General features: G+C 36.6%; 2 protein-coding genes across 2 annotated transcripts; both read right to left on the reverse strand.

Annotated features, from left to right (window-relative positions):
• Positions 1-1878: 1878 nt before the first annotated feature.
• LOC108661360 (hevamine-A-like) lies at positions 1879-3013 on the reverse strand. The gene has a single exon (XM_018117540.2). The coding sequence runs from the start codon at positions 2967-2969 to the stop codon at positions 2073-2075; it is 897 nt and encodes a 298-aa protein (XP_017973029.2). The 5' UTR covers positions 2970-3013; the 3' UTR covers positions 1879-2072.
• Positions 3014-10782: 7769 nt separating this feature from the next.
• LOC18605689 (hevamine-A-like) lies at positions 10783-11798 on the reverse strand. Its single transcript, XM_007038845.3, has one exon. It carries the CDS (start codon positions 11775-11777, stop codon positions 10875-10877), a length of 903 nt encoding a protein of 300 aa, XP_007038907.3. The 5' UTR covers positions 11778-11798; the 3' UTR covers positions 10783-10874.
• Positions 11799-12084: the final 286 nt, after the last annotated feature.

The following is a 12084-nucleotide window of genomic DNA, read 5'->3' on the forward strand; positions in this document are numbered from 1 at the left end:
TCATTTAATAATGTTAAAAACTTTTTATTTTATTACTATTGTTTTGCAGTTTATTACGGTCCAGCGGATGTTGCCCTTGAATTGACTTGAATGGATACAGCTGAGTTGGCCGTTTTCAACGTTTGAACCTCGGCTCCATCCGTCATCTCTTGAATATATTGTTTTATGCGCGGGCTATCTCTCCATAAGTTCGATGGTTTGCTGCTGATCGCTTTGAGGGTTTAGGTTGATCTTCTCCTGCTGATTTGTGTAAGCGATGGTGCTCCTCTTTGTGTTGGCCATGATCTCTTCCAATGCAGGTCCAAAGCTCGGGGAATTGGCTCAGATTGCGTTTCGCTTTTCACCCTGCTGCGTCCCTCCTTGCAGTCTGGTTTCACAATATGCGTTTTGGGGTGTTGCCTTCCTTCTTGATGGCTTATTGGGTTGTTTCATCTTGACACATTGAGCACTGTTTTATGGCTACACTGATTTTGTACAGGCTGACTATCCAGTCTTTTCTGAGCAAAATGCTCTGCTATGTATAGTTTAGATTGTTTCTTTCAGTTCTTGTATTTCTGCCACTATCCTTGAGTAGCAGACTTTGTTGGAAAATGTACAAAGGCATTACCCTCATCATCTCTCTTATGCCATGAAGAGTCTTTTGTAGTCAAGTTTAGGACTCAAAATGACAATTTGGTGAGAAGATCAATAAAAATCACTTAAAAAAATAATTACATATAAAATTTTTAACTTCAATCATTATGTATCTGAAAATAAAATTTAAGTAAGTTTATAAATTAAGAGCCCATAAAGTTTAAATAAGTTTATAAATTACGAGCTTATATTTCTTATCTAAAAAACAAGCTTGATAGGTGATGGAGAAAGCCCATATCCATGTTTATATATATAAGATTTATCCTATCTGTTATTGATGTGGGATCCGTAATATTTTACCTCACTCACTTGTGTAATATCTTCATTACATTGGCTTTTTATTCATAGAGGAAAGGGACTCTATCTCAAACCTTGTATCTTTCATAAGGGCACTACATCAGTGAAGTGGCCAACTGTGCAATGCCCTCGTTGCACTGACGACCATTGGGACCCCACATCAATGAAATGAATATCTGGGGTTGCTTTGATATCAAATGTGAATTTATAAATCACGAGTTAACATTTCCTACCCAAAGGACATACTTGATAGATGGTGAAAGTTTCATATTTATATATTCAAGATCTATCAGTTTTTACTGTTATGAAATATGTAATACAATACATTAGTCATTTTGTACGTATGCAAGAAAAAAATAAATATGTGATAATGTCCTTTAATTGGGTACTATAATGCAATAGTACAAAGTGGAACTAAATAATTTTAATAGGGGAGAATTCAAGGAATGATTTAATTGATACGTCAATGCAACAATCTATCATACTCAATATTGTGCATAACTAGTTGAACAACAATGGCTGCGTAGCAACTTCTTTATTCAAGAAAGTTCAAGATTTTAAGTTGAATCTAAGAATGCGGGTTAGATTAATTTATATGTATAATATGTTTCATACTTATTTATATAGCTAAACTAATTAATTAATTCAAAATTCTATATATTTATGGTACGAAAATACTGACTTTGCTTTATTAATTTATTATTTATTTCGAAAAAGTCAGAAGAAACGTACAGGGCGGGTGAGTAGGAAATATTTATTCTAGGCTTAATTAACCGTTTATCCCTGCTGTGATGGGCATATTGTTTGTAGCTTTGCTTACCTTCTGGAGGTATTGCAATGATGAAAACTGTTTATATACAAATATTTATGTGTATATATTTATATATATAAGCTTAAATCAGAAAATAAAACTCATAATGAAATTAATGATAACCGGTGTGCACCCAATTTCCAAAGGTATCTGTTTTATTACCACCACAATAGACAGGCACAACTGCATGTATACTCCATATAACATACATTATGAAAAGAAAAAAGAAAAAACACAGAAGCAGCTTATTCATTCAACACATAATTTGCCCCCTCTCTGGGTTTGGGCTTACGCTGCTAAGCCTGGCAAGTTTGCTTGCTTCATATATAGTTTATACCTTACTCTTAATGGCAGCACTATAGCCAGTGACCTTATCAAGGTATCTGTTCCAAAGCATAACACCTCCATACTTTGGTGATTTCTTGATCTCTGGAAGGATTTTAGAGGTTAGCACACCAGGTGGAATGTACCCACTTCCTGCTCCCGCCTTGGCTGCCGGTAACCCTAGGAATAACTTCTTTATTGCCCCTATCGCAGCCCACCGTTTCCATGAAGCTAAAAGCTTGCTTGTGTTACCTGGACTGTATTGGCATGGGGCGTTGTTATAAAACTGAACCCAAACATAATCAAAAAGCCCAGTACTAAGGGCAGCCCCTAAGAATCTGTCAGGGATTGGACACTGAGGAGCAGCCGATAGGTAAACCTTTCTTCCTGGCTTGCTATATGCAGCTAAGTAGCGAGCAAGATCAGCCCAATAGTTAGTGGAGCCAAGCTCTATGTCAAAGTCTATACCGTCCAAAACGGCACTTCCTAAGGGCCGTGAAGGTGAGCTTCCACCCAAGAAGTTCTTATACAAATAAGCAGCTACCCTCTGGGCGTCAGCTTTAGAAGCCAGAGAGTACTGGCCAATGCCACCACCGATGGAGAGCATCACCTTGATGCCTTTGCTTTGGCAGTTTCTTATGGCTGAACTTGCCACTCTGCAACCACCATTTGCAGGGTTGCAATGGCCTGCAAGGTTGAGCCCAGGGGTTCGGCCGCTGCCAAATTTGTTGAGAAATGCTATGCTGACGTATTTGTATAGTCCAGAGTTACAAGTTGTGTTTAAGGTTGTTTCGGAGCCGCTTTGACCCCAATAGATTCCGATCCCACCAGCATGGGAGACCTCAATCAGGGCTAGGACTAGGAGGGAGAGGAAAATAGGTATGGCTTGTGTTTTCGTGGCCATTGTTGAAACTTGAAACTGAGTTTGGTCTGTGGTTCCTCAGTGCCAATGAAAAGGTCGCTTATATAGAGTTCAAGGAGAGCCCAAGCAAGCGGTCGTCACATTATAATATGGGCGAAGACCCATTTATGGCGGTGCACTGCCCTTTATCTTTTCAATTTTATAGTTATTTATATCTGTTCAGATAAACTTGTAGAAATTGTTTTTTCTTTAGTGTGAGTTTTCAAATGACTGACCTCGCTCTCAACTTAGGATCTTTCTTGCTGAAACTTAATTAGGACGTCATGATAAAAAAAGAAAATCCAATTCAATTAACCGAAGACAGAAGATTATGGTGACCATCATATCTGAGACAAGATTTGCATTAAACAAGGGGTGAATTAACACCGTTGACCAACATATATATAAGCTGTAAAGTGATTTGTTTCGTCAAATTAAGTGCCATAATATCATTGGTTGAGCTTACAAAAACATACTTGTCTGAGAAAAGACTGAAAACATTGTATTCTCACTTAGTATACTAAACCTTAAAATCTAAATCCAAGTGATCCTACATAAATATATAAGCTTTGTAAATAGCAAGTCGTTTTTCTAGTGAAGAAGTTATTGGAAGGTGAGTTTGAGAGTTTCTGTTATTGAATATTCCCAGGAATACAGAGTTGTTTTATAGTTGCCTAGTGAAGCTGAAAATATTACTCTCCTCACAGTCTTGAAACTTCACTTCAACCTTCATCTAATCTGCTCTTTGGGTACCAGATCAGCCGATCAGAGAATATAATTAACAAATTGGATTAGATCTGGGAAATCCTAAGTTAATTCTAGTAAATTGTTAATGTCACTCATCCGGTTTTTAATTCAACAGAATGAGAGAAAACAATGAGTTAGTTTCTTGTACCAATGCCACGATCCGCTATACTCGACGCCATGCTTAATGGTGCAGCAAATTTTGTTGAATAAGGTGAGCTTGACCTTGTCAATAATACGTTCCCTGAAATATGTAGAGAGAATTATTTGTCAAGAAAAGGTCGAAAGGTTTGTCTGCTATCGAAATGCAGAAAAAAGAAATAAAAAAGGAACGAAAACCCCATAAATTGGTGCCTGGCATCCTATTATATTTGTATGCTCGACTATATAGAATGGAAGAGGAACTTGGTTTTAAAGGTAAATATGTAATGACTCACGAAGTTCATCAATATTTTAATCCATTGGAATGCAGTAATTTGTCTGCTTGCGCTGTGGATGCACATTAAGGTGATTGTTAATCTGACTTTTGTCAGTTAACTTTGGGAGCAAGTTTTGTAAGAAAACTCTTATGATTTATTTTGAAGGATAACATATGAAAAATATGATTATTTTTCATTTTAATGGAAAGTATTAGGTTCAAGTATAATTATTTTAATAATATTTTAAGTTTAAGTCACACGACTTTTTGAAAGTTTGAATTTAAATTATTAATAATAACTTACTTAAATTTTTTTAAAATAAATTTATTATATTAATATAAATAATTATAAAAACCTCAGTTGCATCCGAGCATTTGACTCATTGGTTGGTGTATAATTCTTCTATTTAAAGAGTAAGGTTCGAATCTCCTCTCCTCCAATTAAAAAAAAAAAACCATAAAAACCTCAGTTCAAGTCCTTAAATCGGAACAAAAAAACATTGGCTTGAAAGCACCTCAAGAAGCACCGTCCAATGAAGAATTACATACATAAAGCATCTAGAAGGAGTAAGGAACAACGCATCCCTCCAACAAAATATCTACAAAAGTATCCAGAAGAAGCTTAAATACAAGCATAAATAGCAAAATACACTAAAAGGATGAGATAACAGCTCCCCTCCCCGTAGAAATAAATAGGAAAAACAGCAGCTCCTCTCGACCAGAAATTATAATGACACACTAGGCTTCTCTTCACCAGCAGCAAACATTAAACATGTTGGGTCGGTCTACCCACATTTTTTCTAAAGAGTCCGTAAAAGAGTTAGTCTCCTTCTAGATCTCTCTGTAAGTAACCTCTTCAATCAGCTTCAAAAAATACCTTTCATAGTGCCCATAACCTATTATCCGGTTTAGATATTAATAAAAGATCAACACAAGAATTTGATTCTATCACCGAAGGTTTTAAACCTTTTCATGAAGAGGAATCAAACTTATGTATAATTAGACTCAAGCTCACTTAAGAGACTTACCCTTACTATCCTCAAGAACTCCTCCACAACCCGATGGTCCTGTTCCTCTATAACTGACTTAGACTCTTATATAACTCTTAAGTATCACATATACGTTTGATATGAGATAGATATCACGTTTAACTCGGAGAATGGAGATAATAAAAGGAGAAGACTTTCAATATGTATTTCAAATGGCATATCTTGTTTTTGTAGAGAATCTGAGCTAAAAAACTTCGATCAATCTCTGAAAACAGTTCCTCATTGCTAGTCAGATCATGTGAACATCCACTGTCCAATAACCAAACATTTTTCTTAGTTGACTCAACTCCCAAGTTAGCCATGAATAGTATTTCATCAGCTTCCTCAATTTGCTTAGCCACTGCTGCTTTTTATTTACTACCTCTCTTGAATTTACAGACCTTTTGAATATGACCAAGCTGATTACATAGTCTGCACTTCACATTAGGCTTGAACCAGCAGTATTTGAGAGTGTGATTAGTCTTTTTACAGTGAGGACATGGAGAAAACTTCTTTTGCTTCTTTCCTTGCTTTCCTTCACCAGAATTACTTCCTTTGCCCTTGATCTTCTTGGCACTCTAATCTTTCACCCTTAAGTCTTTAGTTTTTGCAATCAAAGCATTTTCAAGGGTTTCATTACTCCAGAGTACTCTTCTTTGCTCTAAAGCAAGTAAAGCACTTAACAACTCATTGATAGTAATCTTAGTTAAATCCTTGGAGTCTTCTAGAGATGATATTTAGGTTTCAAATCTCTCTGAAATACTCACAACAATCTTATTCACCATTCTTTTGTCACTAACCTCCTCTCCCAATTGCCTAAGCTGATTTACAAGATTAATCAACTTATTAGTATACTCTTGAATGCTTTCATCCTCCTTCATCTTCATTAACTCAAACTGTCTAGAAATATTCAACAAGTGCATGATTCTGGTTTTGTCACTGCCTTAATATTCCTCCTTCAGACTATCCCAAACTTGCTTGGGATCTTTATAATTCATTATCTTCTCAAAGATCGTTTCTAAAACTGCTGATTGAAGACAGATCAGAGCCTTATATCTTTTAGCAACCTCTTCACTATGTTGCTTGATCTGAGCTAAGGTCGAATTAGCATGTCTTTGTATTGGAACCTCACCCGTCTCAACCATATCCCAGAAATCAAACGCCTTGAGATACAATCTCATTTTGACTACCCAAAACAGATAGTTGATTCCAGAGAAAACAAGTGGAGCTGTAGCATTAAAGCTTGTGGTTCCATCTCAATGTTTAAAGAACAATCACAACAAAGAATAGCTAAATCATAGGTCCATCAAGATTAAGAGCTCTGATACCATGTAGAGAATTTGAGAATTGTCAAAGTAATGAACAAAAAAATCAGAAAAAACAGAGAATGAAGAAGAAGAGTTTTAATTTTTTGAGAATAAAAAATCATCGTTTTGAATTTCAAATGTCTGTATAAATACTCAGCTTGAAATGAAAACTGATGATCTTTGATTCTTAGAAAATTAAAATTCTTCTTCTTCATTCTCTGTTTTTTTTTTTTTAATTTTTTTGTTCATTGCTTTGATAATTCTTAGATTCTCGACAGTTTTACCTTGGAAAGGAACAGTACTTTCCAAAAATTAATACCGTAGCAAAGCCAAAAGCTCATGTATGTCAGTCTATGGAGTTCAATGAATCGCGCAACCACTCTTAAATCCAAAATTAGAAAGATAGTTAGTTGGTTGTGGCCCCCTTAATTACGGTAAGAGCTCCCATATTCCACCATAATACAGAGATAGGCGGTCTAGCTAGCTAGAATGAAAGTTTGGGGAAGGCAAGGCAAAGGTTCATATGAATTTTCAGGTGTAATTTTTGGGAATTTATTTCAGTCTTCAGTTTTTTTGGGGAGTGAGTGTAATTAATACTCTTTGGAATCTAACCTTGTTTTAGAACGCCAGAAGTAGAGCCCCAATTCAACGAAAAGTTTATTTAATAAAGATATAGATGAAGAACCATACAGCCCCTAATTAATGAGCTAACTTCAGTAAACACAACAGCAAACAACAGGGCTGACTAACTTGGACACCACAAATCTCAACCACAATATTGCAAAGAAACGAAGGCACTAAAGGCTCCTTTTCGAAACATTTTATTTGGTATCGAAACCTGGATCAGATTCACTGGAAGAAGCCTTGTCACTGAAATAATCTTCAATGATTTCATCCCAACAGCAAGCTTCTTCTTCGTCCTCACCATTCATTCCTTTTTCCATATTATTAATGTTTGTCGGATTGGGATTTAGGTTTATTTTAAGGCTTCCCACATTAATGACAGTGTCCTGCCTCTTGGGTTGCTCTTGTGAATTTGCTGGTGGGTTTAGACAAACGGGTTTTGGAAACGCTCTGGGAGTGGCATATCCTCTTCGATTTTCTCTTCGCATGATTCTCCTGCGACAGTAAGTGAACATATCGTAGCCAGTGATCTTTCTGAAGACAGGCATGTACTCTCCATCCACATAGTACACGAAATGAGAGACAGCATACATATCGGATCGCTCTCCAACATAGTATGCTCCATATTCCTCAAGTTGCTCGAAAGTGATGAGTTCATTGGTTGTCCACTCTTCGGATGTTTGCTTTGAACTGAAGAAAGGGACGGGATCCCACAACGCACCGAAGTAATCATAGTCACGGAAAGGGGTAACGTTGTCCGATATGGCATAGTCTGGATGTCTGATTGTGAAAGCAGGAGGGGGAGCCCCCATTGTTCTGATCTCTTTCACGCTGCTCCCGATGATATAAACAAAAAAAGAAAAAAAGAAAACTCAGAGAAGATCAAATCAAGACAAATAGTAATCCATTCAAAACGTTGAGCTTTGAATGAAATGAAGTCTGGTCATTTAAATGTGATTGTTGTCTTCTGTACTAAAAATTGAAAAAGAATAGAAAAAGCAAAGAAAATGCCGCTATCGGATTTCTATTGAAACGAGGTTTATTATTTGACAACTCATCAATCTCATTTGAGAAGAAAATAACTGAATGATATGCGATTCGAGCCTCTCTAACTAAGCTTAATTTCAGCCATGGACAAAACCAATAAAAACATTCAGAAAGACAAACAACTGAAAACTCTTCTTCTCTTTTCTCTCTCGTTTGAAAGCAGGGGCAGGTGGGGGTGAAGAAACGGTGAAAGACAAATGGGAGAGGCTGAAAACAACAACGAAAAGCTTAGAGAAGTAGCAACTCTAAACTAACCAATTAGAGATATCAGGCTGCCAAGTATTTGTGTTGTAAGCTTGTGGAAAACCAGGAGAAATGGAAATGCTATTTATAGCAAGGCTGTACCTTTGCATGTTTACAACGTGTCAAAAGAGAAATAATATTCTCCACCACAATTTAATATATTTTTGCTTCCACCAATCTAATCAAGGAGAGAGATTGGATGTGGGAGATTGCATCCAAGTCTTGTGCAAGAACCAATATGATTGGAAACCAACTTATTGTCATCATTCATATAGAAAACATATTTCCGTTAATATGATCATGTAAAGTATACTATTTGTGATATGGCATTTATTCATATATACATGGAAACTTTTATGTAGAAAATTAAAAGGTAAAAGAAAAAAATATGTTACAAATGAAATATATGATCATATGTTTTATGTAAAATAAATGTATGCATGTAGTTAAATTTTTTTTAATTAGAAAAAAATGACTCGATATGATAAATTGACTTTTAAAGAACTATAATAATAGATATTTTATTAATTAATGTAGATAAAAAGTAAAGGTATCACCTAACTTTTTTAATAACGACAAATCTAACGTGATACGTAACAAATTTTGATAATGATATATATCTTCTTGTTATTCTATAGTAAAAAAAATTATAAATTCAAAGATTTTGATACTTAATAAAAAATAACAATATCATATATATGGTGGTTTTCGATCACGATAATTTTAATATCATAAATATTAATATAATGATAAATTTTGTTCTTATTTATGTAAAAAATAAAAAAAGTTAAAATTAAGGTATTGAATTGACATCTATATATATATATATATATTATATACTTAAATACGTTAATGTTTTCCTTTTCATTGTAAATTAGAAATTAAAAATGTATATAAGATCAAGTGAAAGGAAAAATCTACAAAAATGAAAAAAAAGAAAAATATTAACTTGATACCTTAATTATCTTTGATGTTAATGCAGCAGTATTATTGGATGGAATTGGTTATGTGAAGTAGAACATCGCATTTGTTTATAAAAGTGGGATAAGCAGTTGCAGATAGCTATGGTCGCAGACAAGCATGATCCCTAAAAGAATGTGAAATTTTTGAAACTGAAGATGCCAAGTTAGAACACTCCACGTTGGCAGGGACTCGCAACAGTTTTTGACTCTTGGGAGCTTCCAACAAGGTAGTCATTTGTCTGCTTCCTCAAGGCATTCGGCCCCACCAACAACCCAAACTTTAGCGTTACAATTTTACACAAGTGGGACTCGCACGTTTTGTGTTTTTCCTTCGCCTGGGAGGGATAGGGTCCCTCCCCGGCAGAGACCCACTGCTTGAACAAGTAATTTTAGCTGCTGAAAAAGCAAATCATAGGTAAAAACCAAATAACCACTTACGCAAGAAAAAAGTATCCAAAAAAATCTCATATGGCGCGGTACAATAGAGTTGATTGGAATAGCTAATGTTATGTTGAAGCTGATATGCTGCCCTAAGCATTCCTTGTTGTATGCCTCCATATTCTGGAGTAACAAGAGGGCCAAACCAGAGAGCTTGTATCACAATAATGAATTCACAGCTCTATTATCGATCATGTCTAATCTTTGTGGGCTGCTATATATATATGCCATTTCTGGAGCTCTGATGAAAAACGGCTTTGTCCTTGCAGCATGTGCAGATTTGCTCTAGAAGAAGACAAAGACCAAGTATCCTTGAAACCCTCTAAAATCCCATCGGAGTTCCTGCCCACAAAATCCTAAACTCACAATTTAATATACTTGACATAATGACATATAAGGATGTTTGTAGTTTCTCATCAAAAGGCACATTTCCAGCTATTAAGTTATTTAACTTTTAAAGGGTGACAATAGTATGATAATTTCATTGGAAATCTCTGTATTATTCTATTCCTTCACCAAAAGAACTGTGTGATCGGAAGGTTTGGATAGCTTTGGGGAAATACTCCAAATTTAGATTATTGGAACAGGTAATCAATTAACATTTTTTTTGAAAAAAAAAAAGGAAAAGAACAACAATGGTCTGCCATAACAGCATGTTCCAAACGTATCATTTTGAGCCTCATATCTCAACATTGTTTACGTTAGGCTTGTCAACCGGACCGTAGCCAGCCTAAATCCTTCCATCAAGGCATTGTCTCACTGTCTCACTCCCAGTCCACCCACGCTAGAATGGACAAAACCCAACGTTCACATTTGGACAATCCTTCCACAGACACCCATGCTCGATTCATTGTTAGCTCTAACTTGTGGCTAAATGGAACAATGAGAAACAGAACAAGATCACGAACACAAGGCAACTTGTTCAGGCTCAATTCTTCAATCATTTCTTTAATTTTATGAGGAGAATAATTGTCATTACTGAAATCATGGAAACTGATAAGGATATATCTCTCAATTTATTATATTTTATTTATCAGAGAAGACCAAACTGCATACAAAGTCTAGGTCTTAAAGGGAGTACACAAAACAAGTCTTGCTCACACGCTATTCAGAATGGAGGCGCTGTAACCATTCCTATCATCAAAGAACTTAGACCAAAGCATAACACCTCCATACTTAGCTGAGCTCTTAATCACCGGAAGTATTTGAGAAGTTAACACATTCGGCGGAATATACCCACTTCCAGCCGCTGCCGGTGCTGCCGGTAACCCCAAAAATATCTTTCCTGCGTTTATGGATGATGTCCACCGGTTCCATGAGTTGACAAGGTTGTTGGTGTTGCCTGAAGAGTATTGGCATGGGCGATTGTTATAAAACTGAATCCAAACATAGTCAAACAGGCCTGTATTAAGGGCAGTCCCCAACAATCTGTCAGGAAATGGACACTGAGGAGCTGCTGTTAAATACACCTTTCTTCCCTGGTTGCTGTAAGCTGATAGATAACGAGAAAGATCATCCCAGTATTGAGTTGAGCCAAGCTCTATGTCAAAATCAATGCCATCCAATACAGCATCGCCTAACGGACGGGAAGACGATGTTCCACCCAAGAAATTGTTCCAAAGATAATCGGCTACATTTTTGGCGTCTGCTTGAGAAGCCAGAGAGTAGCTGCCAACGCCGCCTCCAATAGAGAGCATGACCTTGATTCCTCGGGCTTGGCAGCTTCTTATGCCACTGCTGACAGCGGTGCAGCCATTGGATGCCGGATTACAGTGACCAGCCAAATTAATTTCAGGCGTGCGACCATTGCCAAATTTGTTAAGGAAGGCTATGTTAACGTAGGCATATCTGCCTGTGGCACAGGTTGCAGTCAGGGTTCCCTCGTTGCCGTTCTGGCCCCAGTAGATGGCGATGCCACCAGCAGCATGGGAAGTTTTAATTACTGCTAAGACGGAAAGGAGAAAGAAGAGCTTCGGGCTGGCTTCAGATCTTGTAGCCATTTTCGCTAAAAAGATGTGCCTCCCATTTGTTAATGGGCTTCATATTTATAGAGGGTTTAGATGCCCCTCCGTCCAATAGAAACGAAGTCTTCTGAAGCAAACAAACATCCACGACTAGAATGTCCATGCCCGTGATTTATGAAAGAATAAAGCAAGTGTAAAGCAGACGAAGCCATAGCATTTCCTATGACTTTAGAGAAAAGAAATTTAACCAAGCACCTAGTGAGTTCCTGTTTAAAGTAAATGGCTTATGGTGTGTGGGGGAAGCCGATTTAGCTGACTTTATTTTTTTTTTTTCCTCAGAACT

The sequence above is a fragment of the Theobroma cacao genome, chromosome 3 (assembly GCF_053813885.1).
Source record: "Theobroma cacao isolate CCN51 chromosome 3, ASM5381388v1, whole genome shotgun sequence".
NCBI lineage: Eukaryota > Viridiplantae > Streptophyta > Magnoliopsida > Malvales > Malvaceae > Theobroma > Theobroma cacao.